This window comes from Lycorma delicatula, chromosome 2 (genome assembly GCF_047948215.1).
Source record: "Lycorma delicatula isolate Av1 chromosome 2, ASM4794821v1, whole genome shotgun sequence".
Lineage (NCBI taxonomy): Eukaryota > Metazoa > Arthropoda > Insecta > Hemiptera > Fulgoridae > Lycorma > Lycorma delicatula.
Window position 1 is genome coordinate 143,195,252 of NC_134456.1, and position 24,229 is coordinate 143,219,480.

General features: G+C 30.9%; 1 protein-coding gene across 1 annotated transcript in view; it reads left to right on the top strand.

Annotated features, from left to right (window-relative positions):
* LOC142319287 (dynein axonemal heavy chain 7-like) overlaps nt 1–24,229 on the top strand; it is a 187,489-nt gene that overhangs the window by 154,429 nt on the left and 8,831 nt on the right. The window contains exons 54-58 of the mRNA XM_075356394.1: nt 1,426–1,577; nt 7,522–7,741; nt 8,059–8,215; nt 10,917–11,083; nt 15,311–15,545. Coding sequence (XP_075212509.1) covers nt 1,426–1,577; nt 7,522–7,741; nt 8,059–8,215; nt 10,917–11,083; nt 15,311–15,545 — 931 coding nt within the window. The remainder of the gene's footprint in view (nt 1–1,425; nt 1,578–7,521; nt 7,742–8,058; nt 8,216–10,916; nt 11,084–15,310; nt 15,546–24,229) is intronic.

The window sequence follows — 24,229 nt, forward strand, 5'->3', positions numbered from 1 at the left end:
CATCATCAGTTGCTCTATAATTTTTCAAATCTTTTATTGCGAATAACACATTAAAATTGTTAATTGCTCATTAAAATTAAAATTGAGATTTAAAATTGTTAAAAGATACTTTTCCATTTAAAACAAAATGGAAATAAAACTAAATTTTTTTTATATTCAAAATTTTAAATTGTAAATTAAAACTAAGTTTGAACTTAATAAAATTGTAAAATTATTGTACTTGTAAAATTAAATGTGATTATTTGTCAAATTATGTCTTTAATAATATAATTTTCGTTAGTTATTGGCAGATCCTAAATGATAGTTAAGGCTCCTTCAAAGAATGTAGATATCTCAGAATGGAGATATATTGATTGTAACTATTGTTTGTTACAATTGAATTAACTTATTGATTTGAAGATTTTTAGTTATCTATACAAATTTTGTAATTTGGATTCACCGTACACAAATCTTCTTCAATTTGTGCACAGTCCAAAGCTAAAACCTCATCAAAGTATTCCAATTCATGAGTGGTGTGTCATATTTGCTTGGTAATTGAAGAAGATGCCTTATTTTAATTCATGATGTGGCAATATCACCTTGTGTAGGATCATAATTGTGCGTAAATGTTCCAATCCTAATTATAGCGACTTTTATTAACCCTCTTTGTCTAATTAATTGCTCTATTTCCAAAATAATAACTTAATGTAAATTAAATGATATTACAATAATGATGAAACCATGTAAATTAAATATAATAATAAATTAAGAAATATATTGCATAAAAAATGTTGAGTCTTCGAACGATGAATAGAGACTGCCAGATTCTAGTACAGAGCCAGCTTATATAGTGTGGATGGAGCTGAGTGAGCCGCCAGAACCTTATGGTATGTGTGAATCTTACGGACCCAAGTGAATTGCGTCAGCAGCTGTGTCTCAACATAAATCCCGTCAAAAATCATATGATAATTTTTCATTTTTAACAATGCAAATGAAGTTACTGCCAATATATTACAGATAACAACATAATATGAAATTACAAATAAGTTAAATACATGAATATAATGTATAATAAAAATATGAATTACAAATATGTTAATTAAATTATAAAATTTAATAAACACAATCTATGGTTTTTCATCTTGTAATGTCCTTATATTTGAATAGCTAAAAAAAAAAAAATTGTACCAAATTGTGTCAAATTTGCCATTTATTTCTCTGGAGTACCAATTTTTAAATATAAAGATTGCTTATACAAAGATGAATCAGTACAAATAGGATCGTATTTCTGATATTTAGGAATTGAAATTTATGATTTTGTTCATGATAAAAAAAATTCATGAAATTATAATTTTTATGATGAACTGAACCTATTAAAAAATAAATAGTCTGATGTAAGATATCTTAAGTATGAGATATTAAAGTTAAAAATATGTTAATTTGTAGATCTGTGAACAATTTTCTCCTGCTGAGTGTCACCCTGATTTTCGTTTATGGCTTACATCATACCCAGCTGACCATTTTCCTGTTCTTGTATTGCAAAATAGTGTAAAGATGACAAATGAACCACCAAAAGGTCTACGTGCAAATATTATCAGGTATTTATAATTGACTGTATATAATATTTTTAATTTATTATAAATGATTTATTTCATAACAGATTTTATATTTTTTAAATTTAAGCTTTCTAATATATCATTTCTAAAATGATCAAATTTTGTTATTCTAATTAAAATGTAATTACATATATAATATATATATCACATCAAATTAGGTTACATTAAACCAGGCAAAAAAACTTAACATTAGTACAAATAGCTTTTCTCATATTTCCTTAATAGTCTAATGAAAATCTTTAACAAAGAAATCAATGAATAATCATAAGTTAAGAACAAGGAAGGGTAACCAAAAATTCTTAATATGAAAGAATTTCTTTAAAGTTCTACAAAACTTTAGAGAAGTAATCAAATGTGTAAAAAATTAACAAACAATTGGTTCCTTCTGCATAGTTAAAAGATTTATAACTCAAAATTTTCAGATATATCTATTTATGTAGGATTAATTTCTTGTACACATTGTAGTTACATAGGATTATCGTATCTGTATTTATTAACTTTCTGGATTGGTACAAAGGCATAATAGTATATTAGCTTTGTACTTGTTAGGCATTAGATTTTAAACAAGTCAGGAGTTTTCATCTAAGCTAATTTCAAACATCTCATGGATCCTTTTCTTTATTTCTGTCAATCACAACTCAATTTTGACACTGTTGAGGCCAGTTGCTAATCAGAAAACTTCTCACAATTTTAATCTAGGTAAAATATATTCTGTAAATTGATTGTACCTCTGTTGCCTATAAAAAACTTAAATTACATTTTCCCACCATGTTATGCCTTTTCACATTCAGCCTGATAGGCCATTTTGTGATCAGCAGCCTGTGCCTAAATTGTGTGTTTGTGAGATTTTGCTTGACATCATTACCTGATTTCATAATGCTAGGTATTTGTAATACAGAAAGGACTAAAATACTATCAAATAATGAAAAAGAATTTTGGTTTAAAGGTCACAAATTTTATTTCTTTTATATAAAAATCCACAGCAAGCCTTGATAAAAAATAATTGAGAAGAATTGGGTAAAACTTTGTTTGATTTTGAGCAATCTCTATGAGAGACTGCTTCAAAATTCTGTTGAGAACTGCGAGGACAGTTGGTTGATGACAGTCTGGAAGATAGTAAACGTTGCTGTTTCAAAAGAAAAATTTTAAAATGAAAGACACGAATAAGTTTGATTACCTAATAGTACAAGATCTTGCAGCTGATTTCTGCAGGTATCTGTTGTTTTAATGAAACTCAATTTAAATGAATTACCAGGTTACCTATCAAAAACTAGCCACAGTTACCTTTAATTAAACATATTGTAATAATTAATCTGTTTCAATGATTATAAAATATTTTTTTTTAAAGTGAATGGAATTGTTTGAAAAAAGTGATGTGAAGAATAAAAAAAAAATTATTGCCAGCTCTCAGCCGCAACCTTCAAGCTGCCATGTGTAAACAGGTACGTTATTGTTAATTATTTATACTGATCGTGTTTTTTCAAAAAAAATATATACTAAATTGAAGTTTAATTATTTTCTTTTCATAACACATGGTTGCCGTGTAGTGGTTTACATTATTTGAACTAATTATTTTCAGTCTGGATGAGTGTGAATGAGAGATCAGTGTGCATGTGCACACTGCTTCATGTTGTAAACAAGAATGCAGCGAAACTGTTATACATATAGTATATTTATTTTGTTTTTAAAATAAAGACATTGACAATCAATTGTGGACTTCTCATCTTTTTTGTTTTCATTATTTATTTTTGAAAATGAATGTGTTTTTGTGCCACACTAGTGAAAAATTAATTCATTTTATATAGAAAAAATTGTAGTTTTTAAAACAATAGTCATTTTTTCAACAAAACACGATTCCTTCCTTATACAGGAAACATATCCTTTATACTTAAAAATCATTCCTTCACAGGTAAAAAATGAAAAAAAAAAACATTATCTCAACTACATACCACATTATGTCCTTGTTTATAACATAGAGCAGCACGTGCAATCCTTCTCTCATTCACACTCATCCAGACAGAAAGTAATAAGTTCAAATAATGTAAATCACTACTTGCGCACAGTGTTTTGGCAACCATGTTTTATCATGTACAGAAAAAAGTAAACTTCAGTTTAGTATTAATTCTTTTGAAAAACCCGATGAGCATAAATAATTAACAATAACACACCTGTTTACACCTGGCAACACCTGGAGGTTGCAGCTGACTGAGAGGTGGTAACCATTTTTTTTAAAATTGTTTTATTCAGTTAAAAAAATATAGTTGCAATTCATTTAATTTAAGGTAATTGTGGCTTAGCAACCGGGTAGTAATGTATTAAATTATCATTAATCATTCATTTAAATCCAGTTTCATTAAAAAAACAGATACCTGCAGAAATCAGCACCCGGATCTTAGAAATCATCTGGCTGAAAACCAAAAATATTTTACTTAATTATATCACTGGGTAGTAACAAAATAAAAATAGTTCATGCTTTATTTTGAAACTCTATTAATAGCCTGTTTCTTAGCCTAACAGATATTTCTGAAATATTAAATTAATAAAAAATTTAATAAACAACTCTTAACCTGGAATCAGTTTAGTGCTTCTTGCTTTAAAGAAATAAGTAATTGCATATTAAAACCACTTGAACACACAATAAATACATTTTTTATTGTAGAATATTTTCCTGCTAAATTTAAATTAGCCAAAATAATCGCAATACATGAATCTGTAGATAAAAACAAACCGGCTATAACAAGATAAGACATTAAGCTAAGACATTTGACACAGTTTCTCACAAAAGTTTAATACATAAACTAAATAACTGTGGTACGAGGACCAGTAAAAAAACTGTCTTAGGGTAGAACTGAAATTCTGACTTAATAACAAAAAGTCCCCAACTTCGGACTACCACAAGGTGCTGTTCTCTTGCCAATATGTTTTCTAATATATGCCAACGATCTTTTTAAAACTGAACGTTCCTAATGATATCATAGTATATTTTGCTGATGACATAGCTTTTGTTTTTTTTGGGCAAGATGTCGGATGAAGTATATAAGAATGCTACCTGTGGATTACTTATGGTAAAATCTTGATTTGAAAGCCATATTCTTACACTTGACCTAAATATTATGAAATATATGTCATTCCCGCCTATTGAAACTGGCAAACCCTCTTGTGAATTTCATCTAAAACTACATACATGGTACAGTAAGTATAAGTAGAATCAACAAACAGTAACTGCCGTGGTCAGTCCAAAAATGTCTCTGAATAATATTGGACGATCATATGTCCATGTACAGTATTTAACATCAAGACTAAAATACCTTATTCATACTTTTTACAAAATAAACAAAATTGAAGATCTTGAAATAAGAATTAGATATTTTGCATATGCTCATTCACTTTTCAATATGGAATCGAGATATGGGGAGGAACATATGATACCCATCTTAATAAAATATTTATGCTCCAGAAAAATTTAATCAGAGTAGCTTTTGGTAGACCAAGGTTATATCCCAGTACACACTTATTTGAACAATTTAAAGTACTTACTTTGAGAAAAATATATATCAAAGTATACTACACAAACAATTATATAAATGATTTTGAATTTAAAAATACACTGTACAATACTCGTTCAGCAGGCACAAAAGTACTTATACCACATTCTTTTCAAAATTAGCTGTTTGCAAACGTAAATTTTCGTATTGCCCCAGTATATTTTCTAACAAAATCCCCAATCATTTTAATGTCCAAATAATAAATAGCAATCTAATCTAAGAAGACAATCTAATAGATGAATGGTTGAAATACAATATATATTTTAAATTACCAAATTGAAATACAAAAAATAATCCACACTCTCATAACAACAGATTTAACATATTATAACAAAATAATTTCTTTTGACTGGTTTGATGCAGCTCTCCAAGATTATCTATCTAGTGCCAGTCATTTCATTTCGGTATAATACCCCCTTCATCTTACATCCCTAACAATTTGTTTTACATTAAAAATTTTGACTTCAATCTAAATTAAATAATTTTACATTCTGGTTCTACGAGTATTTTCAATTTGTCAATTTCATTAAACTTAATTTTTTAATTTAAACTTTTATTTTAACATGTTAGTATAAGCATGTATTTGTATTTAGTTAAATTTATATTTTTAATTTTTTCTTTTATCATCCTGTTATAATTACATGAACTCGCGGCTAGTGCTCAGGTTTTCTTTTGCTCTCTGCGTCAAGGATAAATATGTTGAATAAAATTGTATAAGTAATTTTCAATTTACAATAAATAAATAAAATTAAAACAAAAAAAACACTGTAAAGAGATTTTGGGATGATGTTTGTATAAATCTACTAATCTGAAATTACTACATACAACAGATCAGTGTGTAATGCGTTCAGGTTAACTGTACTAATATAAAAATAAAAAACGTACCAATGTAAAAATATCATTTTTTTTTAAATTTAGAAATTATAAAATACTATATATATATATATATATATATATATATATATATATATATATATATATATACTATATTTAATTTAGAAATATACTATATTAATAAGTAAGAATGGCATTAATAAAATAACTTCATATAGTGAAATTCCCACCAAAAATTGCAATAAACATCATCAGTTATAAAATATTTTTCTTTCATGAGATCAAAAAAAGTATTTCATTATAAACAAATGGAAATAAATAAAAATTAAGCAATCAAAATAATGGTAACAACTGTTTTGTGTTGTGCACAGAAACAATTCAGACAATTCACTGAATGCTTGCAGACCATCAAAAACTTTTAAACTTACCATCTGTTAAATTAAAAATAATAATTGCAATTGCTGTTTTTAAAAACGCATCTTAAAAATTGCTGTTTTCAAGAAGTGCTTTTAAAAACAGTAATTGCAATTATTGTTTTAAACATGGCAAATCCTATTTTTGAGTTGAAAAGTACATTTTAAATGGGAGCAATTGCTTTCAAGAAAATTACAATTGTGTCTATACATATACATTGATAGCATATTCAATATAACAATACAGTAATTAAAGCAAAGCTTTCAATTGAAAAAGTTTTTGTACTAATGTATTAGGAAAACATAACTTTTAATCACTCATCGCCTTCCTTAGACCGCCTGAATACCCCCAATTTTCTTTCTTGTGCATTCTTCTGTAAAACAAAAAAAAAGAAAAATCTTATCTATTAAGATAATTTACTATCTTTTAGGTAGTTCTGCAACATAGTTTTAATGATTGGTTGGTACATAGTTAAAAATGAAAGATGGATTTAGATGTTTGAGAATATCATGAATAAAATTTGTTAAAAGGCTATAAGATTGAAAGCAAAGTGGCCATGATAACATAATACCTCTAATTAACCTGATGAGGTTAATAATCGGCAAACAATTCCTACCTTCTCAAGAACATTTATAAGGAACAAGGCTGACTGGTGTGTTGGGCTTAGCTTTTTTATCCAGTACTCTCTTTAGGCTTTCTGATGGAATATTTTCTATTTCATTGACCATTTCTTAATACTTAGGCATTTTTTTCATTCAGTATTATTTGTAGTGATCTTGACCATTGTTTAGCCACACCTAACTTCTTGGATCGAAGTTAGGAACCTTTAAATTTGTTCTAATGTTAGAAATTTGCCCTTCCCCTTGTTAGATGCAAACACTTTTGGTTCAGTCGATTGCAGTCAAAAGTGAGGTGCACAACTATATTGTATGGCTAATTGCTTTGAGTTATGCATGATACTTACATACAGAAATCACACTGAAACTAGTTAAAATGGATATTTCCATTTATCACAATACTTCCTTTACTTCATACAAGGAAGTAAAAAATAGACCATGTATTTTATTTATCCTGCTAATACTGTTTATGAATTTGTATAATTTTTAATAATTTGGAAATTCTTTTCATTTTAGGTCATTAATGAGTGATCCAATATGCGATTCTGACTTTTTTGATGGCTGTAAACAAGGTGATAATTTTAAAAAGTTACTATTTAGTCTATGCTTTTTTCATGCATTGGTTCAAGAAAGACGAAAATTTGGACCTCTTGGTTGGAATATTCCATATGAATTTAATGAGACTGATCTTCGTATAAGTGTAATGCAGTTACAAATGTTCCTTAACCAATACGATGTACGTATACTTAGTTATAATTTTTAAATATGTTGGTTCTTGTTACTACTTTTTATAAATAACTTTGTTACAGTGATTATTTATCCAGAAATGTCAGAGATAAAGAAATGTCAAAATATATTCTTATAATATTTTTAATTTGAATCAGAATTTCATTACAAGAAAATGATCTTTATTATTGTTACTTACATACACTGTACTATTTTTTTGTGTTTGGTTATAATTAATAACTGTTAGGATAGAATTCTTTATAAACATACTATTATGGTAAATATTTGAGTTATAATTGTAACCTTATGTTATATTGACTTTTTCAGGATGTACAGTTTGAAGCTCTTTGTTATCTAACTGGTGAATGCAATTATGGAGGTAGAGTTACTGATGATTGGGATAGACGAACTCTTAATACAATTCTAGGGAAATTCTATTGTCCAGATTTATTAAAAGCTGAAACATTTTACTTTGATCCATCAAGTAAATATATGCTACATTTTGTGTATTTAGTTTAATTTAAATCCTACTGATTTCTGTTTGTACTATGAAAACTTGTCTTTTAGAAAAACTATTGAGAATTTTGTAGGTGTTAATCGCTCAGTCATACTAATTTGGTTGTGTGGCCATATGCTTTCTTAGCTATAACATTAGATTAAATATAAAAATGGAGGCTCCCTTAACTGGCATGGTGGGGGTCTTTTTTGACCAAAGTTTTTTCTCCCCCCTCCCCGCAAAAGTAGTTTACTAATAATTTTTTTTTTCTTTCTCAGGGTAGGTTCTGTTTTTGAGACTGCAGAATCAAATGGCTGTTTGAGTTGTCTTCCAAGTGATAAGATAAATTCCTGCCTTTCCATACAACAAATTGGAATGGCAGCATCAAATGCAATCCTGTAATTGACTCCCCTACCAAGGCATTTACATCGGTGGTATCCCAACAAGGCTTATTACTATGAAATGTAAAAAGTGAGAGGGCGATAGACAACTCCCGTAAAGCCCAACATGGCAGCGAATAGGAGGGGGGTGTAGTGACTAGAACGTCACTAGATGTTCTTCCTCTATGATGTTTCCTCATTGCACCTACTAGTGCAATGACCTACCAAATACACAGCACATTTTTTATCTAGACTATCTACTCCAACTTTGGTAATATTGTGAAAATCTGTTATTTCTGGTTTTTTATCTTCTCGATTCTGGAGAATGGATGGTACACTGAAGAAATCAGTATTACAGCACAATTATTTTTTTTGGGATGTAGGATACAAGAGTTTTATCCATTGTGAAAGCAAACTTGCTGGTTTATAGTTTTCTTTTTAGGCAAGAAACTACAAGGAATTTCTAGTGCCAACATAAGTTATACCCTTTTTCAGTGCGTCAGAGAAATCTGAAATAAAATCAATATCAGATAGCATATCAATTTCACTTAATTCACTTCTTAAATTGTCTGTATCCGTATTTACTTGACAATTAATTCACAAATCAGCAAGAAGTAACATCTGAAGCAATAATAGTAAATCGACCCCAGATATCTGTAATTCAGTAGAAGGATGCAGTGCATATCTGATTTGGCCACCATCTGACATAGACTACCAAACAAGGAGAATACCTGGAGAGTCAGCTTTGTGGCTTATGAACCTAAAAAAAAATGAAAAATATTTATCTGCGGTCAAAAAGACCCCACCGTGCCAGTTAAGGGTTAATATAATAAAAAAATAAATAGAGATGCTTCCAAGGCTTTTTTTAAATCTTTTAGTTTAGAGGAAATATTTTTTTGTCTAACCGTATCCAGCAAATGTTACTTAACTCTCTTCTGCCTCTAATCAAACTATACAAGAATTTAGCTTGAACAGTATTGGTGTAAAGAATAAATTTTCTGTGTTTATAATAGTGATGTAAATATACATCATTTTGAGGTTATTGACATAACCTCAAAATATAAGTACATTTGTAAGTTTTTATTTATAACATCCCTGTTACGGGTCTACTTGCGCTATATATGGTTACTTGCATTTCATGTTGCAGTCAGTGGATATTTAGCAGGTCAAGGCTTGCTTTGCTTTGTCTCTAGGGCTGCGCCTAAAACTCTTGCTTGTGAGAATGAAAATGATGAAAATTAAAGCGTGTTCCAAGTTATAAAAAGTATCAATCTATTGTAATTTCTTCAAGAGCAACAGGTTGGTCAGTACAATACCTGAAACTTCAAGTGATCTCTGAAGAATATAGGTTTCAAAATATCTTTAAAATATTAGTTGCCTGGTTCTTAGTGTTAACCCAACAAATACCACTGGAAGCTAGTTTAATAGTTAATAGTTTTTAGATATCATCTGAAGAATATTTACAAACCCAAATCTAGTGAACACTTCATTTAGTGTAGTCGGAAATGAGGGAAATTTGCAATCATTGTTCAAAATTTTTTTCCTTTTCTTCATTCCATTCAATATCAAATTTTGAAAAATCTAGAAGTTTGTTTTTAGGTATATGTGAAGATTATCCACACCAGAAATAAAGCTGATATCTTCATTATTGAGAAATTCAAAAAATAGTATTCAAAAAAATTCAAAAATTCATTTTAACCCTTTAAATTTAGAATTTCAAAAAATCAAAAAAAGTTTTTGTTCAAATATAAATTACACATCCCAAAAATCAATCTGATCTCTTAATATTTTACCAAGAAATTAAAAAATTCTGAATAAACTCTGAATTTCAAAAACTTTTTTTCTTAGTGAACACATAATTTTTATCTATATAACTTAATATAATGTGAAATGATTACTTCTCTTCACAAATGTAATTAAATCATGTTTGCGAGAAATTAAATTATGATTTAAATTTGTCATTACAACATAGAAAAGCTAATGTTAATAATCGACTCTGAGAGGTTATACTGTAAATATTTACAGTAAATGCTGTGATGTGACATATTACTTATTACAATTAAATCAAATTATCTCCTCAAATTACTTACTTAAATGGCATCCTTGTGTGTTGAACCTTATATATCCAATCCATATGTTTTCTTTCAGGCATTACTTAGTTAATTGTAATTAAGTATAAATTTATCTTAAATGTATTTAAGGGTTGAGATGCTGCTCATGTATTTTACAAATTTATGATTAGTTTTGATTTAAACTTTTTTTATTGTGCTGCTTTATATTTTTTTAACAAATCTTTATCCTTTTTCAAGATAAATATAGTATTCCTAGTAGACTAGAGCGTGATGAGTTCTCAAATTATGTTAAGAATCTGCCCTTGATCACCCCTCCAGAAGTATTTGGTATGCATGACAATGCAGATATCTTGAAAGATCAACAAGAAACTTCATTAATGCTTGCAAGCACACTTCTCACTCAGGTATGAATTATAGTTTATTAATAATGTTACTTGTATACTGTGTTTTAAATGTATATTTAATGGTTTGGTTAAGTTGTGGTTTTAGATTTTACTACATACATGTTTACCTGACATCATTTTGTAGGTTTAAATACAAGGGTGGATCAACTATAAGCAAAACATTTCATTCTGAGTGCATAAGTTTGAAGGGAGTAGACGACCGCTGCTAGCATTGGTAGGGATTTCAAGAGTGGGGAGACCAGGTGGTGTCTGGTTCAAACCAGTTCAGCATAGCGCTTGCAATATCAGAGCAACAGGTGCATCCTTTCACTGCGCAACGCATTATCTTGAAATTTCTCCCTCATGAAGGCATAAAACCACTGGAAATTCTGCAAAGATTGATTGCAAAATTTGAGGATCAAACATTGTCAAGGGTTCATGTGTTAGCCTGGCATAAGGAGTTCAAGAAAGGACATGAATGGGTTGAAAATGAGGAACACGCCATCCTCAGACCAGCATTTCAGCGGAGATCATTTGGACAATTTGTAACCTTATTGAAGCCGATCAACCTCTGACACCAAAATTGCATCACAGGTTGTAATAAGTTATGGATCATGACAAAAGACCTAGGGTGCCAGGTGTGTCCCTCTCTTTTTGACAACAGGACACAAGTTGAGATGTTTGCAAGTCTGTCAGGAGCTTTCAGAATGGTTTGCAGAAGAAGGGAATGCATTTTTGAATTGAATCATCACCTGCGACGAAATCACACGCCCAAACCCAAACAAGCCGGCATGGAGTGGCAGAAGAAGGAGGACCAGCCCCTGTAAAAGCCAAGACTCTGCTGTCAGCCAAATCTTCTCTTTAAGAACCAACTGTTTGTACTCACTGTGACTGCCAGCTAACAGTGCATCACATCCTTGTTCATTGTATCTGTCATATGGCATTGCCTAGGGGCTAACATAAGAACCATTCATTTTAGGGGGAAAAAAAGGAAGTTATCTTAATGTTTAACAATTTCGTAGGGCCGTCCATTTACATTTAGATATTTGAATTATGGTGTTTCAGCTATGAATGGCATTTGTCATAAAGCAGAAGTAATTTTATTATCTTAATCAGATATAGCATAATATACCTTTGTGTTTTTATTTTGATTGTATCATGTGCTACAGGTTTTTTCATTTTAATATATTTTATTTGTTTTTAATTCATTTTTAACATTTAGTATTTTAAACAAATACATAATGTCTGAGTGGTAGTAACGTTTCACCCAAAAATAATGTCAGCTGGCAAGGTGCTTGCAACTCCTTTTTATCAACCGCTCTGGCATTTTATACATTGATTTCTTGCATGAGCATTGCACAATAAATGCTGCTTATTACCGTGAGCTTTTGAATGAGGAAAAGGATGCTTATTGTTCTGAAAGACGTGAACAACCAATTTGGAACATTATTCTCCTCTGTGACAATTCTCGGCCCCTTAACAGCTCTATTTTGCAGAAAATTTGAGGAAATGAGATGGACTCCACTTGACCATTCCCCTGTAGCCCTGAACTATCATCCTGTGATTTTGATGCCGCGGTGGAGGCCTTTGTGCACAATTGGCTCCTGACACAACCCTTTTCATTTTACGATGCGGGGAAAAATGCATTTCCAAAGCAAGAAATTATATTGAAAAATGAAGTATGACTGTTTGATTAATCCAAATAAAACTTTTTAAAAAATAAGTCAATAATTTTACAAGATTTTAACTAAATTTCTCCAAGAAATAAATTCAAATTTTATACAGATTAAATATTTCAGAATTTTTCTATTAATTTGTTAATAATAGAAATTTATAAATAAACTGATTAATTATTCTGTTTGTTACATTGCATACTAGGACAGAACAGTAAGTATATAAAATTGGCAAGATTAGTAGTATATTGTTAAAATGTATTTAAGGTATTTTAGCTATCTTGTTTTGCTGCAGTAAATCGTGATTTATAACTAATCCACTATACATAACCTAAACTATATAATTAATGTATTTTGTGTGCTATGTAGCATCAAATGAAACATTTAAATGCTCAACAGTAGGTCCAGATCAAGGTCCGTGTGGTATTACCACACTTTATTGAGCTTTAGCCAAGTATTCTGTACTTCCTATCTTTCAATGGCATAAATTATAAGAATTCTAATTAAAATATTTCTTTCTGAATTCATAAGCCTTTATCATCAATTAAAACAAAAATAATTTTCTTAAGTTTTAGAAGGTGTCTACAATTGCAAAAAATAAGTTTATGAAACATTGCAGATTTTTGGCGTAAACTGTAGATAAAAACCACAATAGTCCTTCACTTGATATGAAAAGTGCAACTGCAAATGAACTGTGGAAGTAATAAATTTGTTATAAGTTTTAAGATTTTTAGTTGGCTAAAGACTCATCAAAGGACTTTAACATCTAGAGTAATTTTATTACTGCCTAGATTTTATGGAGATTTTAAGGTTATTGCAGAGCAGTTGGATGATTATTGTAAAGCATTTTCCACCAAGTTGGTGGAAAATATACAGAATAAGTATATGGAGTATCTTTGTAAATGGAGGTACTGTAAGTAATTGAAAAATATTTCTCAAACAATGGTTGAGTATGTTAAAGCTGAAGCTGTAAGTATATTTTATTTTGAGAATGTAGCAAACATTTCACCTTAGAGATAACTGTATCGCATGGTAGGAAAATTGTTGCTTCTGGAAGACAGAGAAGAATAAAGAAAACAAAGGATGATTGTGTTTTCTTTATTAAGAAAACACAATTAAGCTATAGAAAATAGAAAAAGAAAGAGTAAAACATTGGTGGTGGGTAATTCTGAAAACCCATAGTGATGGTAAGTTATGTGTTTATAACCTGACTTTCACGATATGATGTTATTTTGAGATTTCATGGATTTTAATGTTCTGCTTCATAAAAGATTAAAATTTGTTTTTATTTTTCAAATTTCAGATTTTCTTGTAAATCAGTTTTTTCACCCTCACCCTTATTTTAGGGATAGAGAAAATTTAATCAGTGCATACTAAACAACATAAGTAGTCTTAAGATTATGGATAGTTAGTTTAAACAACCGAATGAATAACCTTTTGCTGTTGCAATCTGTGTTGTCAAATTCAAACTGTTGGACAAAAAAATATTGTATTAAATAAATACACCTAACAGCGTATTATCTTGTATTATTAACATTGTACTAAAGGGGTTTTTTTAAACTGGGGAGGTACAAATTCATATGTGCGACGGCATCAGTGACAAGTTAAAATTGTTTTCAGAAACATCTGGAAACAATTCAACTGCTTTTACTACTAGAAAGACTTTTTAAAAGTTGTCATTTCATTATGCTAATCAACAAATTACTTTGTTTCTTATACTGACTCATTATGTGTTTGAGAAAAAATTTAATGTAATTTTTATTCTGTATTTTCTGTTTGCTCCACAAGGATGTATGGAAACGAAAAGTTCTTTTAGAGGTAAGATGTTGTAAATTGTATTTGCTTTTTTTATAATTATAGTACAAGACCCAGATTTTTTACTTCATAAATACTGACAGAATTATGGCTACTCAAAGAAAGAAGAGAAGGGTTGATTATTGCGGGGAAATACTTTGCCCCTAATCAAGCAAAATCAGACAGATTTTTAGGTATTATAGTTTTAAAGAATACAGATGAATGAAGTATTTAAGAATACAGATGAGAATAAATTTGAAAATAATTAGCTCTGTTCAATTAAGATCTGAATAAGAAATTAATTCAATCCATATAAAGTGCCACTGAAGTAATATGAATTACTTTTTTTGAGTGATAAATTTATTTTGGCTAAATTACAGTTGTCAATGATATCAAAATTGAATAGGTAAAAGATTTGATTCTAAATTATATCTTTCCATAGACTCACTCATTAAGACTGACTAAAATAGTAGCCATTCTTGACTTAAATCTAGGTTATAAAGGCAAACTTTTAATTTCTATTCAATTAGATATGTTTATATCTTGTATTAAATAGTAAGTAGTAGTTATATTACTCTTAAAATGATCAGATTAATGGAATAATTTTTTATTTTTAAATTTGGTTTGTTGTACATCATTCAGCGGTATATTCATATCCCCTTCCATCTTAAATATCAGCTACTGCTATTCTTCCAATATATTCTGCTCCTTTCTATACAGTAATCCTAATGTCCCTACATCTTTATTTAAAACTTTATTTGTTTACTTATTTCTACATTAGGATGCAGGTAAAGGAAGTGGAGGAGGGGATGATTCAGATGCAGTTGTTTATAAGGTCTGTGCAGAAATCCTTAAGAGGTTACCTTCAAATTTTGATACTGTTCTAGCCCTAGAAAAGTATCCAACATTATATGAACAATCTATGAATACTGTGCTTGTTCAGGAAATGGTGCGATTCAATGTTCTTCTCTCAACAATTCGCAACAGCCTTATAAATGTACAAAAAGCTATTAAAGGTGAGAATTTGTTATTCTTTTTTTACACAATCAGATTGTGAAACTACAAAGTTGTAGTTTGTAGTTTACTGGGTCTATTTTAATTATGTGCAATACTTACTTACTTACTTTTGCTGTAGAAAGTATTTGTTTTAGCAGTTTTTAAATGCCAGATTTTAGAAGTTTTAAATACTGCCATTAAGGTTCTATTTAGTGCTAAAGTTTTTTTGTTTTTTTTTTACTGTATAAACATATTTTTTTTTATTTCTTCATTATGAAACCATATCGATATTACTGTTTTAATTAATTTAATTTTTGTTAGTTTTTTGACTATTGTACAAATATATTCAATTTGGTTTAAGTTTAGGGACTTGGCTGGCCACGGGAACACTTCTTTCTTGAAAATGTATGACATGACGTCAAATCTTATTGAACACTCCATTGCCTTGTGGTAATTTTGTTTTCAAATTGTGTCATTACCCTTTCCTTCAGAATTTTGATAGTTCCATCACTTTTCAACATACCATCTACAGGAAGTAATGAAGAAGAACACTGTCAGATTTGAAGCAACCCTAACATATTTTTTCTCAGAATGTGTTTAACTGATTGTTGAGTATGAACCGGTGATGCATTTTCATCTGATGCTTTTCTATTGTTAACTGATTGTTGAGTATGAACCGGTGATGCATTTTCATCTGATGCTTTTCTATTGTATGAAACCTTTTGTCCCTATAAGATGTGACTTGTCAGAAAAAATAACATTAAACAACATTTTAAGAGTATTATTTTGCATATTGCTGGTGTTAAAAGCTGTTTTTTAGCTGGTCAGTTGAGCTTTCCATCCAGCTGCAAGAAGCCTGCGTCTTTACATTTGTCACATGTAAATCTGTTACACTGGCTACTAATTCTTGATTTAAGTCCACAGCAGATAACTTTGGGTCAAGTTTACTTTCCTCACTAATAACCAATCTTGTGTTGCAGCCACATTTGCCCCTTACACCACTTTCAGAAATATTTGTTGTCATACTGGTATGCTTAGAAAGAGAAACAATTTTCGATTGCTTTCTTGTAGCTATGTCCATTATTATTTATTCAAGACACTCAGCACTAAAAATATGATTTTTTAACAAAACTGAAATGAACTTTCACAAAACATTTATAACATGAAAATTGCTAAATAAAAATCGAACAACTGTTAAGAAGAATGGGTGTGGTCATCCAGTTTAGCCACTTCATAGAAATAAACAAAAAATTCTCTGTGTTAGGATTAATTTCATTTCAGTAATTAGTCATTATGGACCCAATGTGTATACAACTAAAAATCTAATTCTAGTTTTTTTTTTTTTTTTATCCATTTTAGTTATTTCAGTGGTGACTCTTTAGCATTTTTTTATCATTGTGTAACTTAAGAGGCTCCATTACTTTACTCTCCATCCACTTCTATTTACATGTCAACATGTTAGACCATGTTCCTGGCTGCTCTTGTTCAGTAGCATTTGTATTGTTTGTCCCTGCAGGTTGTGTGGATTCTTCCTATAAACAGTATTTTTAAGTTACCCCACAGAAAGATTTCTGGACTAGTCAGATCTGGGGATTTTGGTGGCCACAATCCTTTAGAAATTATTCCTCCAGTGAAAAAAACCAGCAAAAAATTAGAGCAAGCTGTATGGAAAGTGGCACTGTCCTGTTGTAACTAGCAGTCATCCTCTTGCAATAAGCTATGAACTGTTAAATAATTTCTTAGTAGAAGGCAGCATTCACAATTTTATTCAAAAAACAAGGGTCTTAATTATTTGCTGCCTTGTTGCACACTGTTCACTTGTTTTTTTGTAGAAGTAGGGGAGAGATTCAAAGAAAATATTATATGGGTTTTCATTTTGTAGTTGTAGAGGAAAGAAAATATGTGGGTTTTTAGTACCTCAGGTCTGGTAGTGCTGATTAATAATATACCCAGCAATGCCACACTTCATATGGTTGTGTCTAATCACACTTCATCTGTGAAAAACACTTGATCTAAAATGCCAATGTTGCCTCTAATAAAGTTCTTGAACCGTTGACAGTAATGAACTCTTTTAGATTAATCATGATCATGTTGGTCACAGAAAACCTGCATTCAATACAGATAACATTTCAGCATTCTCCTCACTCCAGTGTGGGCTGAACCTAGTAAAATGTTCTTTTTTCAGGTTAGTCTGCACAAAGATTTATGACAAGATCTTGTAACTGCCACTTTAATGTCATGTATGACCTACATTGTTAAAATTGACCGGGCTCTGGTAACGTTTCTGGTCTTAACACCAAACCTGTTTTAAGAAATTTTTAATTAACTTCTGAGTGACACTTTTCACTGGTGCGTCCTTTTCAAATTTCTACCTGACTTTTTTTGACACAATGTGAGATTTCATCTCTCTAAAATAAATTTCCACTTCAACCATTGACTGCATTTTTACAAATAATTAACAAATAACTATAACACTATTACGCAGTTTAAAAGAGAATGCTCGACACTTACTGAATACTCAACACTTACTGAATACTCAAATGTGCATGCAATTAACAGTCCTTCCCACTCCAGCTACAGTTGTACAAACATCTTCCATATTATTTTACCCATCTCATGCAATATATGCATTTTAACAAAAATATGCATTTATTATAAACTGCTGAGTGATGGGGCCTCCATACAAGTTAAAATTTGCATTTTTTGGTTATGATATACTGGTATGTCACGAAGTTCTCATGGAACTTTCATAACCTATTCTACTTTGCAAAATAATGGAAAACATATGTCTTAAAATGCTTTTTTTGTGAGATACAGCTAGTGAAAAATTTTGCTCTGATTTCAGTTACCCTGGTGAAATGAGGGTGTTCCAAAATTTTTGGGATGTTAATTAAAGGATAAAATGAATGATTTATTATGGTTTTTGACCTGTAAAAAACAAATGAAATAGGTCGAAGAATTGCATCTGCAATAATTTTAGTGGTTAATAAACACGGGAAACTTTTAACTTGTAGAGAACTTAATTCTGAACAAAATGGGGTGTTGTAAGATTCAAATTTTATTTAGAAATGGTACATTACTAAATTTGTCATAAAGTACTTATTTAATGTAAAGAAAATCTACATTTTTTTGGTGATGTAAAAAATATGTAAAAACAAAATTTCATTTTGTGTGCATGTAATGGTAATGCTGAAGTAGAATATGAAATATGTTTTCTGGATTGCAGGATTCTAGATCCCAAAATAATTAACAGGCTTTTGCAACCTTTCGGAAACAGGTTTACTATGTACGGTTCTTCGACCTGTTTCATTCTATTCTATTTTTTCTAGTCAAAAACAATAAGAAATCACTAATTCTGCCTCTTAACATCAAAAAATTTCAGTATGACCTCACTTAAGCAGGGCAGCTGAAATCTGAGTGAAATCTTTCACTAGCTATAACTCACATATCTATTCTTAACATTTGCCATTCATTATGGGTTATAAGCTCTTGATTGATGATCAGTCTTGAACAGATCAGTAGTTATGGTCATGGAATTTATTCCCTGATCATGACTAGATCATCTGTTCCAAGTACAATCAACTTGATCATCCAATCAACCCAAGTACAGAATTAATAAAATAAAATAGGATGACACACTTACCTTATTTCATAATGCATGCAAGAGCGCTTTTGCGAGTACCTCACATCATAAGTTGCTCTATAATTTTTCAAATCTTTCACATTCTTCCAAATCTTGCAAATTACACATTAAAATTAAAATTGTACGTTGCAAATAGCACACTAAAATTAAAATTGAGATTTAAAATTGTTAAAAGATCCTTTTCCAGTTAAATCAAATCAGAAATAGAACTAATTTTTTTTTTTATCTTCAAAATTTTAAATAGTAAATTAAAATTAAAAATTGCATATATACAAATATGAAGTCTTTAATAAAAAAAATAAATTAAAAGTCAAAATTAAAATCAATAATACAAATAAAATAGAAGTCCATGTAGACTAGCTAGCCAAAGTTATGTGACTGTGTCTTTAGTTTTGGGTACACGGAAGACTGTAGACAGATAACTGAATCATATTGAACCTTATGTTGATCTAAGTTATAATTGACTGAGGTAAGAAAATTAAGAATTTAGTTGAGGATTGTCATTCAAAAATTTGAGTGAACAGAGTTTCTCTGGGGTTGAGCAATTTGCTTAATTCATACTGAGGATTGAAGAATTCATATGAATTCTTCAGGAAAATTTTGGGAAAATGTTTTTGGAATAGTATCAAAAGATGTAATTATTCGATTTCAGAAAATATATAAAGATTCCATTTCAGAAGATATTTGTAACTAAAGCACTGGAGGGGGTTAGCTTATGCAGTTATTTGAGAATAGACTGATTGGGAAATTCTTAGAAATTATCATATGAATGCTTAGAAGCAATGTAGAATGCTTAGCCAATCTCCATAGTAAAGTGGTGTAAACGGATAAACTTTTTTAAAAAAACTTCTAGAAAATTTAATTCTTAACAAAATGGTGCTAGGTAAGTTGAATAAAACAAAGAAAAGTTTGAATTTGGTTTAGAAACAGTACACTTAGATCACAAGTGCATTACGTGTACTAGTTTATAAAGCCTGCCACCTCCCATCCTGATGCATCTCGGAACTAGAGCAACATCTTCAAGCAGCTGCGGCAGTTCTTGAAAAAGTGCAAGTAGACAGCATTTAATTGGGCAGATAATAATATAAACAGTCCAAAAAGCTGATTGTGAGGCCGCACTATACATTGACACTTCATCAGTATTGAAAATTGCCTTCCACCATTTCAAGGATTTACCTTCTACCCATATATGTTCATTGTGTTAGTTTCATCTCGATTGCAATTTGCTTTGTTGGAAAACAAAGCATACTTGCACAGTTTTTGATTGAACTCCTAGTTCAACTTACCAGTCTCCTGGGTGTAGATGTTGAACTGGCTGGTTATGATAAGAATAAAACTTGTTTTGTTTGTGTCTTTCAAACCATTGAATGCAAAACTTCAACCCACTTAGAAAAGCATCTCGTATCAATGTCTGGGGACTGCACTGAACTGCATAGATAATAATTTTTTATCAATAACAGTTTATTGGGAGGGTAAAAAAATACTTTTGTAATATTGTATTATGACGCAATAATGTATCATAATATACAATATTGTATTATAATACAAAAATCACAAACATATTATTACAAAAGAAAACAGATTTAAATAATTATTAAATAGTCTAATACAGACGGAAGGCCTTAAGAAACAACAAAATATTCAATAGTATCATCGTATTGCTTCTTACAGTATCCTGGATGTTAGCTCCTATTTTAGATTTATGATGCAAAGCTGCATAATACACACAGTCTACAAGTATGTGTTGCAGTATAAGTTGGTAGTTGCAGCAAACATGAACTGGTGTATCGGTCTGACGCAATTAGCCAGATTAAAGAGATCCATGGCAGCACAGTATCCTTGATGTGTCTGAGTTTATTACCTACTCTAATAGTCCAGTCACCTTGTCACCTTCGTGGAAAAGTGTGTTTAATAGAATTATTAAAATCCAAAGTAAGTAGTAACATCAATGGTACATGCGACTTTAGCAGTGGAATCTGCATGTTCATTACCCAGGCATGTCTAGGGATCTAGCAGAAACTCACTTGTGTGTTAACAACAGTTCAACTCTGCAATTGTATTATGAATTTCGGTGATGATAGGATGTTTTAGAATGATATAAATTTTCTTGAGCGTGGGGGTGCTCTACATGAATCGCCGCTACAAATGAGGATGTGACTGTATTTTGGTTAATGATATTTAAAGCCTTATTGATAGCATACAGTTTGGCATTGTAGACACTTGTAATAACAGGTAGACCAAACATATACATTTGTCATTTGCAACAAAAGTGCATCCAACAGTATCATTGTTACCACCAATCTGTATATACTATTGCGTCTGGGTTTGTCTTATAGAAACTGGAAAAAGTTTACTGAATGACAATAGGAGTTGATTTTTATTATATCAGATTGAGTCTCCACAGAAGATATAAACACAGATAGGTTAGAAAAATAGGTGTCAAAATTTAAGAATGCAGTACACGCCAAGCATGAACACCCATTGGTTCACATAACGTGGTTGATTTTCATATTGTTGCACATGAGAATTGGTGGGGACTACTTTAAAAACTGGGTGATTTGGTTGTCTAAAGACAGACAGACAGTAAGATGCTAGGAGTTGATCCCGTCTATCCCAAAGTGATAGCTCACCGCAATAGACAAGTATGCTTGTTACAGGGTTTGATCTAAAGGCACCTATAGCAAGATGTAAAAAAGTGTGATGTACAGAATCCAGCATCTAAGTATGGTATGAGATGCATTGAAGAGTAGGTGATGCAACCCTACTCCTGAAATAAAGAATAATAAATGACACATATGATTGGTTGGCTCATTACTTGGTGTTTCTGAGGACTTGTAGCATATCTAGAATTTTTAAACACCTCGCCTTTTAACTGTTTTATATGTCTGACCCACGTAAGATGAATCAAAAAGTAAACCTAAAAATTTAAGGTCAGTAGATCTAGCAATTGGCCATCCATTGAGAAGGACTTGTAGACTAAACGGATCTGAAGGACAAGAAAAGACTAAACATTTTGTTTTCTCAGGTGAGAACATGTAGCCAGTGACCATAGATCTAGCTTCAAGGCGAGATATAGTATTGTGTAGTAGTCTCTCAGCTATATACGGCTCAGCTGTATGTAGTCTCAGCTGTGTACAGTTCATGATATACTTAACAAAATCAACAAATAGAGAACATGAAACAGCTGATACAAGATGAAACAAGTAATACGAACATGAAGTTAGGGACACCATATGAAAAGTCTCTCAGATTAGTTGTGACTGGAGAAGATAACATAAGAAGTTCTCCTTTATAAAAAAAGTCCTAGAGTAGACTTTCTGAGATCCTCATACTGCATAACTAGAATCAAAAGGTAACTTACTTTAAAGGTAACCTATTTTCTCTAATAGTGTGAAGGTTGAATGTTAAAATAACGGAAGTTGCTGGTTCTTCCATTCCACTTTTGTTTCATTATTTGCTTCACCTCTACATCACCTTGGGATGAAACTCAGCTTTACTTCAGTAATGTCAGTCTATAGAAGGTTCCGGCAAAAAATTACTCCATGGCTTGTATTTAAGGTTTTGTGACATGTCATATTTATGTTTGTGAGACTTAAGAGAGCTCTACTATACTATTCTTAAAATATTTCGATTAGTATCGATCCATCTCTTAGTTTCTTGATGTTCTTTGGTGAACCACATAACCCCTTTACTACTTTGTTGATCAGGAAAGACGAGACCTTATGAAAGATAGCAATCTCGCTGATTATTTTGCAGAACAATATTATAATATATAATAATATCTAATATTTTTAACTGTGGACTGTATGTGTCACAATTTACATTATCTTTAACAGGACTATTATCTTCATCAGACAATGCTGATCAAGGCCTTTTCACAAGGCTATTTTTGGTGGTTTTTTTCAGATGGATCACCAACAATCACCGGGTTTTCTCTGGATTAGTAATTTTGGTACCACGAGTACTGAAGAAATACAAGACCTCCACTGCAGAGCTCATACATAATAGACTAAATGCAACTGGTTCGACCAGGTTCCCAGAGAAGATTGAGCCACCCACCCATCGGCACTATAGTTTCCACCTTTGGTTACACTTGTGTTTTGTAAGGTGTTAGTGTTACTCTGTGATGTGTATAAGAAGAAACAGTGTGAGGAATTGTGTTGCTGTGTATATGTGTGTGTTGTGATTTGTGTAGTGTTTGTGGTGTGTGTAATGTTTGTGGTGTAGTGTATGTGTATGGTGTAAAAGGTTCAGCAGCTCTTTGTGTAACAAGAAAGAAAAGCTGCATACGCCTAGGGCCGTGGAACTCCAACTCCCAAAGTCGTAGAGTAAGATTCCCGTCAGGGGTAAGTGTCATGTTGGGTAGATAGTTCGTAGCTGGTACAAATACCGAGTAGGGAACCTGTTTCCTGAAGATTGCAAAAAGTCGCACTAATTGTTAATCTGAAACATAGGATTCCAGATTGCAAAACATATTTCATATTGAATACAGCAGCTGTAGCATTACCGTTGCACACCTAAAATGAATACCTTATCAGCATATATCTCTGTTGTAAGTAAGTTTGGCATTACTTCAATGGCAAACCACATTCAAATTAAAATTCACAGAAAAACTTCACTGACGACAGCACAGTTTATAGTATCCAATATACTTAATGTACCATACAGAATGATTAAACACTAATACAGTATTGCACATTGTTGATCAGCTGTTACTTTGTAGACAACTGTTTCTAAATAAAATTCAAATTTTTATAACTTTTCTTTTTAGTTTAACAACCATAAAAAAACTACTTGAACAAAACGATGAAACATTCATGCAAAGGATCATAATGGGAGACAAGAGCTGGTTTTATGGCTACAACATTGAGACAAAAGTTTACGCACTACAGTGGATTGGCAAAAGATAATATACCTCAAGAAAGCAAGTCAGTCTTGATCCAATGTCAAAGTGATGCTCTCTGTTTTTTCGATTTCAATGGAAATGTGCATTTTGAATTCTTGCCTCAGGTAAAACTGTGAACTGTGCGTACTGTGATAACTCATCGTTCCTTCATCACA